Below are 21,470 nucleotides of genomic sequence, written 5' to 3' on the forward strand. Positions count from 1 at the left end.
CGTACATCCACGCGTGTACGCGTTTCTTGCTTTAGCCAATCAAAAGCCGAAATCTGGCTGATAGGCGTGGTTACCGTCAAATTTCCCGCGGAATCCGACTTCAATTTTAACGTGAAATAAGCATTCCAGTCTGGTTGTCGGTACGTAGAATTAGTGACTGCTAAAAATGGACAAACACATGTTTACAAAACTTGCATCGAGAATGGGTATAAGCTCCTTGAGAGTAATAAGGTGAGTATTTTATAACTCGTCGAACAACTGGTTGTTGCATGCAGCTAACTTTTATTTTTTGGGACTGGTGTGGTATCTGAGCTAGCTAGCTTTATGCTAACGTGGTTCGAGGCTAGCCTAGGGTATTTAAAATATCAGTGTAACTCAATCTTGTTGGTGAAAGTGCATTAATCATCAATTGTCTGTCCATAAAGCCAAGCGGAAGAATATATTCGGTTATCTCAGGTGAAATGCACAGGACTTTGCAACAGCACGGCCACAAGCAAAGCTGTGATCTGCCTGGAGCTGGCCGCAACTTGTATGAAGCTACCCATTGACAAAGTAAGAAAGAACAAGAAATGTTTTGGTTAGCAAAAACAAATAAAGATTTAAATGATGTTAAAGATGGATGACCTCAACTTTCTCCATTTAATAGGTGTATGCCATACAATTATCCGGATTAAATAAGAAGCTGTATCAGAGTGATCTGAAGTCCATGGAGTGTCTGCTGGGTCTTGAGTCTCACCTGGGCTTGAGAGATCTGGCTGTGCAGTACGGGTGCATGGACGCTGTCAAACTTGCTGCACAGATACTTGAAAGGTGAGACTTGTAGTGATCCTTGCAGTTTGGGGTTTACAATCTAGCTCACTACTCTAGATATGTTCAGTGCACTTTCCACACTTATTAACTGTTTCATTTTGTCTGACACGTCTTTACTACAATAAAGATATATCAGCTTATTATACTATTGACTCTTTCAGGTATGAGGCTAGTCTACCAGCTGCCCAGCAACAAGACCTGGACCTGTCTAAACCCCTCTTTACAACAGCCGCCCTGTACACTGCTTGCAAGTAAGTAGTTCTATGGTACCGTGTAGGGATCCATGCTACATTACATGTTCTTTCGACCAGTTTATCTATCTACCAGTTTGTTATGGTTAAGCTGCTCACCAACTTAACATTTCCACTTACCATGAGAGTTTTGCTTCATGCTCCAGGTGTCTGAAGATGAAAGTGGACAGGAAGCTAGCTTTGTCATCCGGTGCTAAGAAGGGGATTTTTGACAGGCTGTGCACCCTGCTACTGAGGCTGGGCCAGGAGATGGGCAGTAAGTATTTCAATAGTTTAAAAATAAAAATAAAAATATATATATGGGATTGCTTTGGAAAGAGCACTAGACTTATTTTGAATCCCGAGTTTCATGCTTGTCTGGTTCAAACCCTTTATTCACAACCATCTTTTGGATTGGCCCTCCTTTCTTTTAGATCAGGCGAGCTAATGCTTTGGCTAACTGCCTGATGGTGTTCCATTTCTTCATGTTGTCATGGCGACTGTAGTGCTGCAGGCTGAATGTGTCCTTGCTCTCCTGTAGTAGTGAAACACGCGCACACAAGCCACCTTGTTTTGATGTAGACCACACATTTGTCTGTGAGAAAGTCCAGCCTATTTCAATAGATTCAATGTGAGTGCTGGCATGCGCTCACCCCATGCTTTGTTTAATGGTTTGATGTTCAAATGTGATAGTTGAGTCCACTTTGGTTTCCCTCCCTCAGAAGAAACCACTCCGTTGAAGCCCCCAATAAAAGCCCATCTAAAACGACAGAAGACCCTGATGGAGAGCATTGAACTGGCAGAGCATGGTGAGGGGTCTTGTATTCATAGTGTTCTTGTAGAACGATAAAGCACATGAAGCACTATTGTGAAACTGATAGGCATGCTGATCTCTAGAATCTTCATGATTGCTAGCATAGACAATATATTGACGGTGTTTTCCCTACCATTATATTAGCGGGGCGCCCCCCCCCTGGATGGTCAAGTTAATAAAAATATATATTAGTGCCAGATCACAAAATAAGTCATTTAAGGTTACCATTCCTATAAAACAGGTCTATAGCTTGCTCTTTTATTAAACAAACTAAATAGCCTTCTGTTTATCTTATTTACACGACGGCATGTCATTTCTGTCTCCACATGGTCACCAAGCTGCAAACCTAGGGGAAACACTGATGAGCACGTTTGCATCAGTGTGAATTTTTTTTTATTCCAACCATGTAAAAACTGTTCATGGCCACCCAATTATCTCAGTAAAAAAACAGATTGGCTTGGACTGTTAATTGTGCTTAACCGCCGCCACTGTTTATCGAAGCGTTGTTTTTTTTCTTTTTCCTTCTTCAGAGGATGAGCTGTGTATGTCGCCAAAGCAACAGAGAGAGGAGTCAAAGGAAAGTGTCACACAAGACTACGAGGCATGGAAGAGGAAGATTTTAGAAAATGCCCTGAAAGCCAAAAATGTACACTCATGACGACAAAGAAGACGTCCATCTGGTTTTGTCTTCTGGACAATAAGGGTCTGAGAACAGAGGTCCTTTTATCCAGGGAGGGGGGACTCTGGTCAAATAGTTATAGCTATAATAGACCAACTATAATGTGGTTCAGTTTCCCACAATGTGCTGTAAAATCTGTTACTTTGGGGGTGATTAAAGTTTTTTTATATAGATTTCTTTCATGACATGATTGTGGTATAAGTACTGTCATGGTTTTATGTTCTTTAATTTAGTTTACCCCCAGTTGCATAGCTACAGTTCAATGGATCCACTGACACATTCCCAAAAGACAGTAGAATACATTGTCTCTGTCAACGTTTTAATAAATTATTTCCTTTTTGTTCCTTGTAAATTCACAAATTATTGGAGGAGGAGGTTGGGCTACACATTCGCAGGGACATAATATCAGGTTATTGTGGAGAAATATGCAAGCTTATAGTCACTTTGGGCCCAAATTTACTTTTTTGTTGTTTACTGTCTTTATAATGGAAATAATCAGTTATAATGTTGGTGATGATGGGTATCAACCCAGATAGTGTAGCTCTTGTTATTTGTAACATGCTTTTATTCACTGTTGATTAAATGCTTGTTATATCTGGGCCTCATTGCTCCATAAGCCTTCACAGAAGGTAATATATAATTGTCAAATTTGACAAGTTATACAACTGGTCTATTGTGTACCATCTAGTAGGTCATGTGACTAATGTGCCATTGATTTCAATATATAGTATCAAAGAAAACATTCATCAGCAAAGCTCCACTTTAAACATACAGTACATACCAAAGGTTTGTCTTCGATCAGCACATAAATAATATTTCAAATGAAGAGTAGGAAGGAACATATTTCAACTATCCAGAACAACACTGTAGCTGCACTGTAAAGATGAATTGAGAACAACATACTGTAATCTGTATAATAAGTCCACGTCTGCCAAAGCAAAAGAGTCTCTGATCCAGATGGATCAGCCTCCCAGACAGACCTCTAGGTAATAGGTGAAGGGTTAGGGGCGCACAGTTTCAACCCAAACTTGTACTTTGCGCTACAAGATGGGGTGGGGTGGCTTGATCTCAATACATTTCTACATGAAAAACCCTGTGAGTTTCTCCTCACTAACGGTAGTCCTATGGATGCTGTCCAGGCAGGCAGCCGTGGATGCGAAGGAGGGATGTCCTCACAGCCAGGTGAGGGCCAGCCTGACAGAGTTGTTACGCTGGGTTGAAGGTGCGATTCTGGTGAAACCTCTTCAGACGATTGGCTGCTGCAACCACATAAAAGTGCTTCTGCAAGGCAATCAGCCAGAAGACACAGTTAATCCAGAGAAAAAAAGAACACATATAAAGATATAGAGCTTGGCCCTTTTGTATTTTTACTGTGCAAGATGCTACTGCTGGTGTTGTAGATTTGGCTTGTGAGTGTCTAGACTAGTAAGACTATATGTATTCAATCAGCCTGTATTCCTGTATGTATCAATACATATGTATTGAAATATTTGGATTGAGTCTGAAGATTACCTTCCACTGACGATGAACTGTCAGGTAGCGCTGAAGCTTGACTTGGGACTTGAGCCGTACGCTGTGGAGCTTAGCTTTCTCTTCTAGGTTATTCAACCAGCTATGTTTCATACACCCAGAGGCACTCAACCGACTGCTGCAGCACAAGAGAAAAAGACGGAGAATTAGAGAGAGAAACAGGGAGAGTAAGAGCTAAATAGATGGACCAGAGAGAGAAAGGACATTGAAGTTGTCAGAAAGGAGTTAGATGGCAGTGAAATTGTGAAAGATACAAATGCAGTGCAGGCAGGCAGAAACAAGGAATACCATTTAGTATTATACGCTCATTTATCCCATAGCTATTAGCTACAGAACAATATTTAGTAACCTAGACCTCATAAGTACCCATGACCATTAGGGATGAAGCATAGTGAGTAGGTCGCAGCTAGACTGACCCTGGCAAACCATGTCATAACATCATCATGCACTTGCTAAAAGCTCAGACAGATAAAAAGGATGGTAAAAAAACAGAGAGAAAAAGAGAGAAGGGAAGCTAAAAAAGATGGGGAGAGAGGGAGACAGGAAGATGAGATCAATAATAAAAGAACAATGACTTGTTCCCATGACTAATTCTCTTTATCACCACCCTTGTGAGGGTACACAGCCTACTGCTCTCAGGCACCAATTACGTCCAAATGAGCATGTGATGCCTCTGCAGCGCACAGTCATTGTTCTCCCAGATGCCACCTTTTTGCCAGCCTGCCAAGCTGCCGGGCTGAGTCCTGCCCGAAGCCACCGAGCGTGAAAGCTAACAATTGCCGTCAGAGCCCGGCCTGGCAGGCCGACACCATCCATCAGGTCCAGAAGGGCTCCAGCTAGGAAATCTGACTGTGATTCAGTGGCAAAACATTGAGGTGCGAATGCAACACTGCACTTGTATGTACTTGTATGTAAGATTGCTGCTAAAAGTGTCACATTCAGTTAGAATGGAGCCACCAGCTGCTTTGCATGAATCACCACAGTTGTTCCAATTGTTTACCCAGATAAGGCAGAAAGAGAGAGAGAGAGAGAGAGAGAGAGAGAGAGAGAGAGAGAGAGAGAGAGAGAGTGGGGGATGAAGGTGAGAGATTTGAGTGGTGAGAGTGGTGGAATTTAGAGATGAACACAACATAATGACAGGGTAGATAGAAGGCGGGAATTGAGATCAAGAAATAGAGATATGATTGAGAAGGTACCATTTGGATGGGATGAGCAGTCTGGAGATGAAATCCTTAGCCTCCTCAGAAACGTTCTCGAAGGCCTCCGAGTCGAAATCCCAGTTGGCATGAAGAATGTTGTTCATGGTCTCTGTGTCGTTATCACCCAGGAATGGAGAGAGGCCACTCAGTCTGACAAACACAAACACGCGCACACACACACACACACACAGTTATCCCTCAATAAACATTTCCTGAGAACCATTCCGAGTAGTTGTTCATCTTTGATGCTTAAAGTTTATAGTTTGAAGTTTATTTAAATTACTTAAAGTTTCCTTCCTACAGATTGTTCTATCTTGCTATAAAGAACTTGTTTTAACAGTTTTGATCCATTAAATATATTGAATAATTTACCAACATCATGGATTTGTCTGACCATGGATTGATACAGCTTGTAGTTTTTATGTACAGTATGTCTCTATGCTGTAGCTGATGCACTGCTGCCCCATATGATGGACAAGAAAAGTATAGTCATGTTGTTACTGACAAGCTGTTGGGAGGTACAATCCCCCGCATGACTGAAGCAAAACACTCATTTGAACCCCGAAAATAGATAACAATAATAATAGGATTAGCAGTACCTTGGTTTCCAGGGTACTGCTAGAGTAGCCAAACAGGCGACATGGAGAAAGCATAGCAAACATACACACGCACACACCTATGTATGTATGTTTGTGCACACAAACACACATCCACACAGAAAGACACATGCTCTCTCTCTCACACACACACACACACACACATTCTTCTGTTGGGTGAGACCCTCCTTAATCTCCTGCAACAGCTGTCAGGTTATTAGCCTTAATTGAATCAGCGGTGCCCTGAGAGAAACCCTGTCGATGTCACACTGTCATGCCAGTGGTTGATCTGGAGCCACAGCCCAGGCTGAGAGGCATGGCAGCCGGGGGGCAGTAGTTGACAATACAGGGACAGAGAGAGAGAGAGAGAGAGAGAGAGAGAGAGAGAGAGAGAGAGAGAGAGAGAGAGAGAGAGAGAGAGAGAGAGAGAGAGAGAGAGAGAGAGAGAGAGAGAGAGAGAGAGAGAGAGAGAGAGAGAGAGAGAGAGAGAGAGAGAGAGAGAGAGAGAGAGAGACGGAGAGAGACAGACTGACCATGTGTCTGTGCATGTGTGCGTGTGTCTTTGTGTGTGTGTAAGTGCGTGTGAGCCACAGCTCATGTATTATATATTTGAACTCCCACGCTTCAATCCTCAAATTGAAATATGAAAAGGGTAGACCCTGAAAAAAGACCCAGCTGATGAGTCCTTCATATTCATGAATAAGCTCTGAGGAACACAGAGAAGAATGGCTCAGTGTCAACCAATTTGGAGCTCTTCATAGACAACAGAAACTAATAAGTGTGTGTGTGTGTGTGTGTGTGCGCGCGTGCGTGCGCGTGTGTGTGTGTGTGTGAAATGGGTGTGTGTGTGACACTTACAGCATGTATGTTATGACTCCCACGCTCCACATGTCTGTCGGGAAGGAGACAAAGTCGTAATTTACAACCTCGGGAGCCAAGAATTCCGGAGTGCCAAAATTCACCTTAAGCTTCTCCCTGGGCCTGTACCTGGTGGACATACACACACAAGTCCCTTAATTCAAAATGTTGCACGTTGTATGTTAATTTAACAACTAAACAAACACTGGGTTACATATACAATGATTATTAATGTTGGTGAGGCTACTGTGATATTACTTTAAGCAACATATTATATATTGAAATATTATATTGTGCTGACCTCCAACAAGTTTAGTGACTTACTTTCTGGCCAGACCAAAGTCTATGATTTTGATCTGGTTTCCTGTTGAGCTGACACACAGGATGTTCTCTGGCTGAAAGAGAATACAAGATGAGATGAACCAGTTTAGATGTATTGTCTGGTGGGCATCTGGAGTACTGTACCTTGAGGTGTAGATGGAGAATGTAATTGTGATTTGTATAGTGAGAGTAATGCATTAAAACTACAATACTTGATGTATAGATAGAGATGTAAGATGTCTAGTGTCAATACCAAACTAGAGAGTGTTGTATTGAGTGTGGTAGAGTACCTTGAGGTCCAAATGGAGGATGTATTGCTGATGGAGGTACTGCACTCCTTCACAGATCTGTCTGGTAAACACTATGGCATCCAGCTCCGTCAACTGGTAGCTCTCGTCAACGATGCGGTCAAACAGCTCGCCACCTTCCACACTGCAAACACAGGGAGTCCCTTTCAAGTACAGATACAGATGATCATGACTCAGAGAATCCTGGCTAATTTCTCTCAAGTTATGTAATTTCCATTAATATGCCGTCGATATTGTCATTTTGTTTTTGTGACTTTTCATAAGAATCACTTACTACTCCATGATTAGTGTAAGATTCGTCCTGGATTCAAAGGCGTCATAAAGTTGAATCAAATTCACATGGTTCAGTTGGTTCATTACCCCGATTTCATTTTTCACTTCATCCTTTGATTCCATTGGGAAGGGGGGGAAAAGGGAAAAAGAGAGAGCCAAAAACAGAGAGAAAGATGGAGTAAGTCAAGGAGTAAGAAGAGAGAGATAAAAAATGGGCAAGAAGGAGATACGTTTATTCAATCTGAAAGGTCTGTACAGACAACATCTACAATGTCAAAATCCTGCTTGTTTTCTCAAACCACCAGACACCAGGATTGCAATATCATTTGTAAGTTTAGAAGGGGGTGAGAAGAGACTGTCCTTGTGTGGAATGAGTGTCCTTTTCAGAAGTGTATTTTCAATTAATCGTAAGACGTCATTTGACAAGTGAGTCATGGAAGAGCATCACAGTGGGTTATGACTTGTAAGAGGCAGGCAAACAAGAGAGGGAAAGAAAAGGAAAGAGAGAGAGAGAGAGAGAGAGAGAGAGAGAGAGAGAGAGAGAGAGAGAAAGAGAATCTGGGTGAGTGTGTGTATGTGTGTGTCTGTTTGTGTCACACTTAAGGCCACTGCTGGTGAATTACTCACATAGAACCTCATAAATAAACTTCACGGGAACAGAGATGGGTTTGGGTGGGGGCTATATAAGCATCGCTCTGTTCTTGTTTATCATGTCCACTCACCCTCTCCCTCATTCCTTTGACTTTTATAATCTTTGCAGCCAAAGTCAGTCCTGACGACAGCTCTGCACACTTGTGGACTTGACCAAAACGGCCTCTGTTAAAGTCAGACAGTCACAATGGAAAATATACAGTTATTTTGTATACATATTGCACTGTACATAACTGTACATGCACATCATGGAATGAACTATGTTCATTATACATTTTTACATACCGACATATCTGTCAATTATGTTTATATACCTCCATTAATGAATATATATTTAGTGGGAAATTATGTTCAACCTTTGAGTTGAAAGTTGAAGGCTCTTTAAAGTGCAGTACAACACAGTACATCACATGCAAATACATATACACACACACACCAACCCAGAAACAGACAAGTACACACACACACACAACCTTCACATTTGCCTTGACCCCAGTCGAGCTGGAAACACCTGTCAACCTGTCGTACTTTTCTCCTCTTATTTCACTAAGCGTGTACACTGCCTACATCAGACGACCGCAGAGCTTCTCAAGCCCCACGAACATGGCCAGGGCCATTTAAAAGGAGAAAAAGAGAGGGGCAATGCAAAAGGACCCTTCTCAACACCTGACCAAAATAACCCCAGTCCCTGCCAGAGCGAGAGATCCAGGCTGTGCTTATTCCTGGCTTGTGAAGGGGATTAGACATGTCTGTGTTGCCAGTTGTTCAGCCTTGCCGATATGTGCTATCTATCTCCCCCTCCCCTCTCTTCCTCCTCCTTCTCTCCCTTCATCCCTCCCTCGCTCTTTTGCTCCGTCAGGCCATCACACGCTATCATGGGCCGGCTCAGTCGGTCGGTCCTGTGCTGATTATCTGTGAACGGGGAGGCACATTTCTGCACCAGCCAGACGCTGCTCTTGGTGTTATCTGACCTGCTCCGCATAACCTGGAGGACCTGGGCTAGACCTGGCCAGATGCCAGTGTGACTACGTTGTGACTAGATAGCCCCACAGAACAGAAGTAGCCAGCTGAGAAAGGTCTAATGTTGTGTGGAGGGGAGAACAATGTAGAGTGTGTTTGTAGCAGAGGGGTGGGAGGGGGGGGGGTCTATATAACACCTATCTCTGGTAAGAACAATTATTCATGTGTCTGTCAGGCATGGCCCCTCATAAAGTCTAAATTGGTGTTGACCTTTTTCATTTAATTGTTTTGACCCAAAACACGAAGATTTGGACTCAGCTCGAACCAGATATTGTGCTGCAAAAGGGGAACTCACTGAACGTTCCTTTACTTTACTCCGAGAGATATTAAATTGCACTCCTGAGATTGCAGGAGACTACAAATAGACCTCCAGTACAGAAGAGAACCAGGCTCACCCTCCCAGGACCTCATTGGGCTTCACAGCGTAGTAGGAGCCCATTGGGACCTGCTTGGCACTCACGATACGGTGTTCAAAAGGAGCAGGGAGAGGAGGGCAGTCATCTAAGGAGGGAGGGAAAAGGACAGAGGGGAGAGAAAGACAGATTGACAGATGGAATTCGAAATAAAGAGAGAAATGAAGAGGAAGATAAATATAGAGAGATAGTGATTACAGTGCTTTTGATGGAGCTGAAGGATAATTTCATACAGAATTCTATCTGTGTTCTTCGAGCAACATTGGTGTTTATTTTGGTGCAGGGATAGAAAGCTCTAAACTTACCAACAACCACAAACTGTGATTCAAGGGCAGGCTCTAGGCTGTTTCCTGTGGACATTCTACCCTGCAGGGAAAATGCTACCTCAGGGCTTGGCTTCACACATTCAGCCTCAGTCCCAGCCATGGACTGAGCCTCCACCAGCTCTTTAGGCTTTGACTGGACCTTAGGGCTAACAGGCACTGGCCCAGTCTCTGGTTTGAACTCTACATCCACACAGACTTTTGTCTCACTGCAGTCCTGGCTGTTCTCTGGTCCAGCTGCCATGGTGGAGTCTGGTGGAGTCATGGTGGAGTCTGGTGGAGTCATGGTGGAGTCTTGGCTGGGGCTGGGAACCATGTCCTCTGGCCTGGGAGGGAGGGGGGCAGTGTCAGGGGCTTTCTCTGGCTCTGGCTCCTCAGGGGGGCTGGAGGGCTGCGGTGACACTGCAGCCTCTGGTGCTTTGGGAACCTCCGTCTCCATGGCAACCCCCTCAGCAACCACAGATCTCTCTGTCAGTTCTGGGGCTCTAAATACAGTAACATCAGATTTATGAGCAGACCATGTTATTATGACCAATGTAGTATCACATCCTATGATGATTTGGTCATGAAAAGCTAAAGCATTTGCATTAGAAACTCATGGATAGTTTTAACGTCAGACTATTGACTATGACTACCGGTATTTCTTGTATTTTATTTGTAATGTATCAATGTACTGTATACAGTCAACAAAACACCACTGAGGGCTTTCACTTATTTAAACCCAACTTCAAAGTGACCTCCTGCATGTATGCCTCAGCTAATTACTCTTTTACGAAGTCTATGCATTATTTGAATCCCTCAAACTCTCATATGGAAGCTAGCTTCCATTGCTGTGTACTACTGCCCCTGAAAGTAGCAATCATGTGTTAAAATCTCCACAGTCATGAGTCTCACGCCACTTTGATGTTAATGCGGCCCTCCATGGCATCCTCTTTGATCTCAGCTGAACCTTTCATTAGTGAGATGAAAAGCCTGTTTCTGTCAATATCGCCACTCCCATGTTGTCGTCTTTGTGTTTGAATCTGGGCATGTATGTGTGTGTGTATGTTTGTGTGTGTTTGTGTGTATACATGTGTATACGTGTGTCTGCACATTGTGTGTGTTGTATATGCGTGTGTGTATGTTTGTGTGTGTATGTGTGTGTATATGTGTGTCTGCACATTGTGGGTATTGCATTTCCCTGGAGAAGACAACTGATCGCTTCCCACTGTTGGGTTACCTTTTGAGACAGTCGTTTTTTAATGTTCTACCAAAATAGGTGAAGCCAGTGAAGATAGAGGATTCATGAGGATAAGCTCCCACTGAACAGGTAGAAGAGTAGAACAGCGAACCTATTTTGCGCACCTCACTAGCGCTAACCGTAAACCCACACCTGGTATATAGTATATCACACAAGCCATATGTAGTGTACACTATTTATAACTGCACCCACCAAGTATATAGGCTACAGTATTGTATAACACTATAGCCACCTAGTATGTAGTCAGTTTCCTACCTGTCCAGCTCCTCCTCCACAGCAGCAGCCTCCTCCGGCCCCTGAGTCCCAGCAAGCCCCTCCTGGCTTTCAGGGGCAAAGGTCTGGACCCGGCTGGCCTCTCTGCTCCTGAGGGTGACTTCCTTGGGCTTGCGAGGACCTCTGCTGACCCCATCCTCACCGGTAGTGGGGCACAGGGCCTTCTCGTGCTTGGCGGGGAGCTCAGCCTTGTTCTTTGGAGACTCCGAGTGGCCTGGTGGGACTGGGTCTGGAGCTTTCACCTCCTCTTCAGGACCCAACCCCTGCTCCTCCACCTGGGTTTCCTGGTCACAGACGCAGGCTTTGGGCTTGGCATTGCTCTCCTCTGATTTGTCCCTTTTCTGGAGAGTAAAAAAATCAACCATAAAAATACATGGCGAAAGTCTGATAGAATAGTCCACCACAATACTGCTGGTAAAGCCATCTGGGATGTCCTCATTCTTCATTCTAACCCATGACCTTGAACTGAGCTGACCATTAATTAAATAAATAACATTAATTTACATTCAAATGATTAAACAGTAGGTTTAACACAGGAACACATGATTTCTGAAAAAAACGATTTGAAATATTGCAAGAAACATGTCAATATATTTTCCTCAACAAACCTCTTCATCAATTTGCAGCCTGGTCTCAGGAACAAGACTAAGGTTTGTATTACCATGTCTAGTGTTTGTAATGGGCTGCTGTTGCATTCCCCAGATGGCAACACATGGGGCCAAGTGCCACAGTGTGGCCAAGTAGCTGGCCTCACTCATTTGTTCCCCATAAGCCAATGCTAACGGGGAGATACCATGTAAGTAGATACAGCCTGTAGGGGAATCTGGAAGGTTATAGTGTGAGTGTGTGTGTATGTCTGGGGTCTGGGGTCTGTGTATATGGGATAGAAGGGTCAGATGGTTGTTACTGTGCAAAGTATATGACCTTTGACCCGCATTCTTTTTAAAAGAGCATTTAGATTTCGGGGTCAGTGGAAAGGTTTTGGTGACTTAAGGCAACCACATGTTTTTATTACTATATTTCTGTAGTATCCCTTTGTATAATTTGGGGTAACCCTATATTTTGAGAGGCTACATATACTGTAGAAGGCGTTCTAAAAATCCCTATCACTATCAGTTCAACATTCAACCATCCATTATCCTAAACATTAAAGGTTGTATAGGCAAGTTGTGCGAAGCTAGCTATGTTAGCTTCAATTCCAAACGATTCAAACCATAATATCCGCGTGCAGGTAGGTAGGTAGACAGACAGATAGCCCGTCCAATCATGAGTCAGGGTACGGCTTAATGATTGGTTGTGTTTATTACAGTCTTGCGACGCCCACAGATGTTGGATTAATTTAATATTACCGTATTATATGTATTGGTTGCTATCAATATGTTATGTTTATTTAGGCAAATATGAGAAAAAGTGCTTCTCAACAACATTGCCTACCCTGCCTTTAAATCCAACCAGTTGTTACATGGTTGTTGAGCATATGTAGACTATAAATAGGGCCGTCTTAAATGGTTTGATCTAATGTGTTAGTTAGTGCTATTGCTAGCTACTGCTAGCCTCAAATTGTGTTATTATGCAATCATAATCTCAGCTAAAATAGCATAATTCTGCAACAAAGTACATCGTTTTTCAAAGACTGCACAATTGTAAACAGTTGCACAAGTGTAAAACAGCTAGACAGTGCCTGTCCCTGTAATTTAAGTGCACAAGTCTTATAATGTTACCTGGCATCAACCAGACCTTGTGATGGAATTTGATTGATTGAACATGTTTTTTTGGACAAGACCCCATGCCTTCAGAACACACAACCTCATTGTTTTGAGTAGGTCATAACGTGTGCAAACATAAATGACTGACATGGCAGCGATTAACAAAAAGGCCTTGACGTAGATCAAGAAGTATCAACATCAAAACTTTCAATAATTGTCACAACCACAATCCTTTTACATTTACTAGACCTTGGAACATGGTCTGCTCTATTTCATTATTTAATTATGTTTTATGTAATTATAGTTTCCTCCACTAAAGCAATTTGATGTTGGAATTTCACTAAGTTACCATAGTAAAATTATAGTTTAGTAAGAACATCCCCTGCCATTCTTCCCTCAGCTTAGAGTAAGAAGGTGAACCACAGACCCTCGCCAGGACCGCGTTGTTGAGACTAACACACCAACATTGTAATCATACACTGAGACATTAAGAGCAACTCATTGTTTCCGGTGGGAGTTAACGCTCATGCTGTCAGCTTGCTAGGAAAAGCAACTGTGAATATCAAGTTTACCCTATATATAGTCAGAACTTCGACCCACGGGTGGTTATTGCAATGGAACAGTTGAGAGTGACGTTAACACACCTAACATGACAGGAATGAAGCATAGCCCAGACTGACCTGTTCCTCAGTGCTGCCTAGCAGCCCTTTCAGTCTCCAGGGAACAACGCCTTTCAAGATGAACTCCACCACCTTGGAGCTTCTGAACACCTCCCCAACGTATCCTAGCATCTTGTCCACGGCCGAGACCGAGCACTCAATTCCCTCCATTTTCTCTCTCTGCCACCTACCGTCCTGCTGGAGACTCTTGAGCATGGCCACAGTCTCCCCACACAAGGCCCTGACCTCCGAAAACAAGGCAGGGTCTCCTCCAGCAGAGCCTTTGTTGTGGTCTCCCCCTTGAGACGCCCTGTCCCTTTCTGGCTCTCTGTCTTTCCTGAACTGGCCCGGATCCTTCGCCAGAGAGCCCAGGCCCTGGCACACGGCATCCAGCCTCTGCAGCACCTCAGTCTGGCTGGAGGCGATCCGCTCCACCTTCCCTTCCAGCTGACTCAGTTTGACCTCCATTCCTCCCAGAGTGCTCAGGAGGCTGTTTGAATTGGGGGGCTTCTTGACTGGAATGACAGGAGCCCCTGAACCATCCAGCTTCCCCCCCTCATACATCTTGGCTATGCAGGTGGTCAGAGAGGCTGATTTACTCATCGTGTCCGTGTGAGGAGAGGTTGAACGAGAGAGAGGCAGAGGAGAGCAGCGGTCCTGCTAATCCACTTGGCTCCTCATGGGACTGTGTTTGGTTTTGAAGACCTTCAAGGTGTCCTGGTGGCTATTCCACCCTTATTCTCCCTCTCAATCTCTCGCCCTCTCTCTACTGCTATTTGCCTTTCTCTCTCCCTCTCACACTCTCTCTCTCTCTCTCTCTCATGTAGATAGGCAGCTCTGTGGAACTCTGTTGTCTAATTGTGCCAGAGACATGACACCACTTAAATAAACACCTCCTCCTCGCTATCTTATCTCTCCACTTGTCTGCCCTCCTCCCCCTCCCCCCCCCCTCACCCCTTTACCCCTGTGCAAATGTTTTTTTTTATAAAGCAGGCGACTGGTCACGGCCAAGATTCCAATGGCAGCTTGACGTCACAGAAACATTTAAATTCACCTCGAACGATGCTGTTGACTAGTTGGCATGTCGGGAATGACATTTTCCAATACAGTCCTCCCTCCGCTAAGTTGGTCGGAAATGTTACCAGGAGCTTTGGGAAGGTTGTTGCTTCAAGCATGCGACCATCCTGCTGCTGCTGCACCCAACAAACTTGTTTGTTTGTTTTGTTTTGTGTCTCTTTGAAGAGTTTTAGAGGGGGGGGGGGGGGGTACAGGGCTCCAACAGAGTGAACTAGTGGGTGGCTTCAACATTCTGGCTTGCTCTCAACTTGTCCTCCTCCTCAGTGCAGCTGCCTTAGTTGTCTCACAATGCCCTGCGTGGCAGAGAGGAACGTGACTTGACATTGGCTGGCACTCTCCTGTAAAAATAAACCGGGGGCGGACAGTGGGACGATGATGAACTGCAGTCAGGAACCTCGCCAGTTGACCTGCGATCTCACTCAGGATCCTTGATGCACCTAGTTTATTAGAGACAATATACTTTACTTTCGAAAAACAACAACACCTGGGTCGATCCCCTCTCTCAGCTGTTTAGAAAGTTTGTTGTTCAACTAAAAGTCTCACCTCAAACTCTTACCTGGAGTGGTTGAGTAAATAAACAGGATTTCTGTGATACGACTTACAATTTTGAATAGACACAGTGCATTACATGTTCATTTTCTTCTCCTGAGGAAAGCCCTAACAGATAATAAAGGGCAGCCTGCCAGCGCCTAATCTTTTCATAGAGAAAAACATTTCCTGGTATGTTGGAGCGGAGCAAAACAAGGACCACAACAAAAGAACTATAATTATATCATGAATTCTATTGATATACAGAAGGTCATACAGTAGTATGTGTTAACCCCGGCCAAAATTTTAAACGTGTCATCGGATCGTTTTTATACACCACATGTAAATACAAGTAAAAGTTCCATTGATTCATCGAAGTCTACCAAAGATGATGGAGCATTAGAGACCACGGAGAGGCTGGGAAACCATGAACAGATCCCAATCTCAGGATCAAATATTGCAGAGGTGGAACACTAAACCCTCATACACCACCAAAAGCATTGGCTCTGTCTGGTTATACGGGCGGTAGAGCTGGCTCAATCACCAATCACCGGCCTCAAAGCCTGCAGATACACACTCCCTCCACATACCCAGGCTTCGGCTTAGTAAGTCGACACATTCTTTCAGGTGGGGGGTAGAACATTGCAGCTCTCTACCTTGTCACACACTGTGCTACTAAACACCATTTCAGCTGAGCTACATAGCTGGAAGGTAGAGGACAGTCCTTTAGGCTCATGGAAATGGCCAGAATGTAAGCCAGGGACTTTCATGAAGTCCCTCCTCATAAGAATATAGCCCCCCAGCTTTGGCCGTTAGCCAGGAGCCGACCCGCTGATACATAACCATGTTACGCATCCGTGCCTACCAGCCATACACAATTGAAACCTCTTGAAAGAACAGTGTCAAACAACAGGAATGGAGCACCAAGGTGGTTTTCCACCAAAGGGCGGGTCTCTAACCAAGTAAGAGGTGGGAGGGGCTATGTTATGAAGGTAAACATCTCTATTTACTGTCTCCACCAATAAGCCCCAGGGCCAGACTAGTTGGAATCCTAGCATGACAACAGTCTTGGCAGAAGTGCCGTCCTCATAACAGTCCCCTTTGAGATCAGGTAACCTTAAGCGCAGATCTCCAACCAGCTAAATCTTTCCAATTCCTAACCTCAATTATTAGAAAGAGGGATCATATAAAACTGGCCTAAAGCTGTTGTCTGGGGGGGGGGATATCATTCCTTTTCAGAACATTGCGGGAGATAATGAGATAGACATGAGGCAGAAGATGCAATGTTTGAACATGGCCAGGCGCTAATGATCTCCCTGGTGTAGACTACTCAAGCTGGGATTAAACACATGTGTACTTCTTGCCTATTCCAAGCTTTCACCATTAAACCTGTCAGTGCAAGGACACCATTTAGGCTACAGCATGGATAGGCTTTCACAAGTCTTGTTAACTCTTTTGCCTGGCGAAAGATAATACATTGTGGAATGTTTCTGAAAGATGACTGCATAGTTTCCATCCTGCTACCCTAGCTTGAGGTAGCTGTCCCCCGACTGAGTGACAGAGTTACGAGGGCTAGGTTGAAAGAGGTTGAGGGTGAGGGTTGGTCAGAGGTTTGCCGGTGTAGCCCTAAAAGCTAATTCCATCGCCCCTGACAGGTGTGCTCCTCAGTAATCTGATACCATAGAAATATCTCCGCCTCAGACAAGGACATCACGTTATAGCCAACTTCTCCATCTTAACCACCTCCATGGTTTTCCTCGCAGGGTCTCCAACCCCCGAGTAGAGTATGACAACACCTACCCCAGAGAAAGTGAGGTCACCGTGAGTGGATCATACTGGTCAGGCTGATAAAGAGTTGAAGGGGATGATGATCAGATGAAGAGTGTAAAACATAAGGAAGTGTTTACCTCTGGGCTGGCAGGCTCTGGAGATCTAAAGCTGGACAGTGTTTATAATACTTAGTAGCCCACCTTTTCTGTCCGACCCCTGATATTTTTACAAAACGACCACGCTCCAGCCCAGCGTGCCATGGTTCTTCGAGTGGCTTTCAACAGCACTACTGGTAATGCAGCGCTGTGCGACAGAGTGAGAAAACTCTTCACTCAAAAGTCCTTGTTGCTCTTCTTCTAGTAAATCGTAGAGCTATAAAGTCAGCACCACATGGCTGGCCTTTGTTATGGCCCGTGGTGGTGTGCAGAGGTGGACAGAGGTGGCTGAAATGAGTGGAGTGTTAACAATGTGATGTCTCCACAGGGCTCTATGACCTGGAACTTGAGATGTGATACCCAGACGGAGGTTTGCTCTCTGAACAACACCTCTCTCTTTGTCTCTCTCTCTCTCTTTCGTTCTCTCTTTCTCTCTCTATGTCTTTTGCCCAATGATTCTGAAGTAGCAAATTATTTGTAAATGAAAGAAAAAGAAATGTAAATTGTCATCACTATCATTGTACTATTTTAAACATGAGATTTAATCAGTCAAATAATATACTCAAACCAAATCCTAAGTGATTTGTAAATGTTTGCAAATCATTAAGTAACACACATTTGTATCAATATACTGTGTATATTCATATATACATTGACATAAATATATTCATCTCCATAAATAAATGTGGCAACCTTAAACAATTGTTAACTTAAACATTCTCAAATGTATTGTCAGCAATGGTTTAGAAATGTCTTATAAAATAACATTGTTACAAAGTGTTACCTATTCCTTGTGCAGTTAATTATGCTTCAGAAATAGAAATGTCTGTGCTGTGCCAATTAAGAAAAATTAAATTGAAATTTAGTTAAATTAAATATTCGAGTTTATTATATAATGATGTGTCTGTCAGTGCCTCAGTCCTTATGCATAATTGATTTGGAAGAATATTTTCGAGAAATTAGATTTCCCAGATGTTTAATCACATTTTTACATGTATTAACTCTAAGATGAATTTCAGCAGGTTGTGGCATGTTCATTGCAGTTAAAGAAAGTTGATGAGGAAGAATAATTTGCTACTGGGGGAAATTGTATTCGTATGGCCCTATTCACAAGCAATGTCACAGAGGACTTCACAGATGCCCACAGATGAGCACCTATAACCAAACTAAACTCTCAAACTCCAAATCAAGTGTTACTCTCTCCTGCCTATTAGCAGAGCTGTGGAGTGTCTCTTACCGTAAACTTCCGTATGTAGTCAGAAACACTGAACCCTCTGGTCCTGAGCTGTAGAGATCTCTGGACAAAGGTCCCCATCACAGTCCATTCATCCAGGGCTAGGAGTCAGCTGTACGTGTGCTCCCCAGACTCTGGGCTCTGTGTCTGGAGGAGGGAGAGAAAAGCGGAGACAGGCCTCCAGGAAGCTGAAACATGGTGGAAATGCTGAGAGAGAAGAAAGAGACACTTTTGTTGACAGAGACAACTCTATCTCATCACCCCCCTCTCCCTGCCCACCTCTCTCTGATAGCCCTGGGCTGGGCGTCCTTTCAGGGGTCCCAGTCCCCAACCCATCCCATCCTGCTATCTGTACGCCTGCCCCCCACCCGCTCCCCCTCCAGCCCACCCTTTCAACCACTGCCGACCCAGAGTCTGAAACCACTTCCTGCTGAGAGATAGCAGCTGCCTGAGATTAAACAGGGTATGCAGGAAATGCGAGTGTCCTGTTTTATTAATAGGGGTCCAGATTGGTTGTTTTGTTTTGGACGCTGTGTGTTTGTGTGTGTGTGCGTGCTTGTGTGTGTGTTGGGATGGCGAGCGTCCTCCATCTCTACTCCTCCTATGTGCCACCTCCGTGATGATGGCCAAGAAGATTCCTGATCTGAGGCGAAGAGAACCTCCCTCTCAGCTATCTCACCAAGCCCCCCCGTCACACCACTTTGTGTGCGCATTTGTGCGTACCTGTGTGTGTGTGTGTACGTGTGTGCCTGAGTGAGTGTGTGTGTGTGTGTGTGTCCATCTGTGCATGTGTCCCAAATTCTCTGTGTGTGTGTGCCTGAGTGTGCCTTCCTCAGTGTGTGTGTGTACAGGAACTTGTCAGGGAACTGATCCCACACGCCTCTGCTGAGCTGAGTGCAGGGCTGCAGAGTGCGTCACCAACACTTAAATGAAGGGGCATCGTGTTGCTTGTCTAAACCTCAGAAACGCCCTCTGCGCACACACACAAACAAGGCAAAGGAAAAGCACAGACACGCACACACACACACACACACACACACACACACACACACACACACGTACACACATCTTAAACACAAGGATAGACGAGGTGCATCCATGGATGGAGTGGAAAGGTCTACCCCTTCTCACCTCACCAAACCCCCCTCACAGACAGAATGTTTTTCCCATTGCAGTTTCCCCCTCATCACATCACCTTGTTTGTCAGGGCAGAGGGGCAGCAGGGTCTCCACACCCCCTCTGGAGGATTGCCACCAGACAGGATCGTCCACAGGTGATTGGTTCGCTTCTCTGATGTAAATGACAGTGTGCGGACCTGCTGCATGCAGTGGCAGTGCTGCGGAACCTAAATGTAGGTGAGAAGAAGACACTGAGATGGGATGGTGGTGATGAGGGTCAGGGCTCAGGTGAGGAGGAGGAGGAGGACGAGGAACTGATGAGCATTTTAAAACCTTCACTTCCTCACTGTGTGGTCCATGACTCAGTTTGCAGCTGGACATTGAATGTAAAGGACTATTATACATCAGCATCACCCAAAGCTTAGTCATTACTGTCATCACGTTTGAATGACAGACTCTGCCATTCATGTTGTGTGTGTAGGTATGTGTGTGTGTGCGTGTGTGTGTCGGGGAGAGGGGGGCTACACTTGTGTATACTGTCTGTACACATCTGCACCCATCCTTTTTTTCAAACGTGTTCACCCAGGCCTCATATCTCCCTCACAGCTGCAAACACATCCTCTTCAATGTGGTGGGAACAATAGGAGCTGGAAACAAGTCCAAAGAAGAACTGACAGTGTGAGAAGAATGGGAACATTTATCCTATTTTTCAAATGTATCGTTGTTCTACTGGTAACTGATTATTCCACGTGTTAATCCACTTTGTCAGAGAAAAACACAAACAGAATATGAATCCCACAGTCCTTTCCTTTATTCTTTTTAAATTAAATTTGATTGATATGGATCATTTTTTAAGTCAATGGGGTTGTTTTTTGGAGGTGCACGGTTGTATGGTTGTTTCCTTATGACGACGTACTAAAGAAGAGGAGAAAGGACAATGCCAGTGCTTTACTGAGTCATGATGCACCAAAAGGTAATCCACTGGTGGCTGCAAGCCTGTGACTCCGTTGATGAATTATACGCTTGCAAGCCGCAGCTGCTCCTCCGCGTCATTGGACTTCCCTCTGGTGGCTGGGAGAGGGAACTGCATCACTGGATTGGAAAATATTCCTGACCTAGTTCAACTAGCTATTTAAAACAGTTGGAGCACACTGCAATTGCACTTGAAAAGGAAAGAAGGCTAGGGTGAAGTGTGTGTTAAAAAGATGGAGAGAGATAGAGAGATGGAGGAGAGAAAGAGAAGACACATTTTTTGTTCCCCTGTAGATGCCTCTAATAGGCTGGTCTATTCAATATTAGTGTATCAGTGTATCACTCAATATCAGCCACAGAGCCACATGAAGAAGATCCATCTGATTTGGTATATTTCTCCCCCCTGCTCTTCTCCCCTCCCCCCCTCACAGACACACACAATCACATTTTCCTTTCCATTCTCTCTGACTCCCTACTTGTTCAGAGACCTAATAAGGACAGAGGAACTGGGAGATTTCCCTTGGCAACCAACATTCATTTCCCTCATGCTCTACATTTCAGATCACCGACAATCTTACTGAAGCCTTGTGAAAATGTGGTAACACGCTAAGCCATTAATTTTTTTCAAATGTTAAAAAATGTGTCATGAAGGGTTGTACACAGATATGGTGATCTTGTGTGTGGTAGGCAGGGTCTAACTGTGAAGAACTCAC

The 21,470-nt window shown here is 44.3% G+C and overlaps 2 protein-coding genes across 4 annotated transcripts; one reads left to right on the forward strand and one right to left on the reverse strand.

Annotated features, from left to right (window-relative positions):
* Positions 1-93: 93 nt before the first annotated feature.
* Positions 94-2,893, forward strand: orc6 (origin recognition complex, subunit 6). Its single transcript, XM_062471292.1, has 7 exons — positions 94-231; positions 426-552; positions 647-810; positions 972-1,061; positions 1,208-1,317; positions 1,763-1,849; positions 2,385-2,893. Exons 1-7 carry the CDS (start codon positions 167-169, stop codon positions 2,510-2,512), a joined length of 771 nt encoding a protein of 256 aa, XP_062327276.1. The 5' UTR covers positions 94-166; the 3' UTR covers positions 2,513-2,893.
* mylk3 (myosin light chain kinase 3) lies at positions 2,845-18,935 on the reverse strand. Of its 3 annotated transcripts, none has more exons than XM_062471289.1 (12): positions 18,671-18,935; positions 11,521-11,879; positions 10,008-10,510; positions 9,685-9,790; positions 8,341-8,434; positions 7,620-7,729; positions 7,328-7,469; positions 7,041-7,111; positions 6,717-6,845; positions 5,260-5,412; positions 4,046-4,181; positions 2,845-3,814 (listed from the first exon to the last, which is right to left on the reverse strand). In XM_062471289.1, the coding sequence occupies exons 1-12, from the start codon at positions 18,746-18,748 to the stop codon at positions 3,740-3,742; spliced, it is 1,956 nt and encodes a 651-aa protein (XP_062327273.1). In that variant the 5' UTR covers positions 18,749-18,935; the 3' UTR covers positions 2,845-3,739. The 3 variants fall into 3 exon arrangements, with proteins under 3 accessions (XP_062327273.1, XP_062327272.1, XP_062327274.1); XM_062471288.1 differs by lacking the exon at positions 18,671-18,935 and adding an exon at positions 13,925-14,742; XM_062471290.1 differs by lacking the exons at positions 2,845-3,814; positions 4,046-4,181; positions 5,260-5,412; ... (1 more) ...; positions 7,041-7,111; positions 18,671-18,935 and adding an exon at positions 13,925-14,743 and having other exon boundaries at positions 7,350-7,488.
* Between the last annotated feature and the right edge of the window lie 2,535 nt (positions 18,936-21,470).

The sequence above is a fragment of the Osmerus eperlanus genome, chromosome 10 (genome assembly GCF_963692335.1).
Source record: "Osmerus eperlanus chromosome 10, fOsmEpe2.1, whole genome shotgun sequence".
NCBI classification, from domain to species: domain Eukaryota; kingdom Metazoa; phylum Chordata; class Actinopteri; order Osmeriformes; family Osmeridae; genus Osmerus; species Osmerus eperlanus.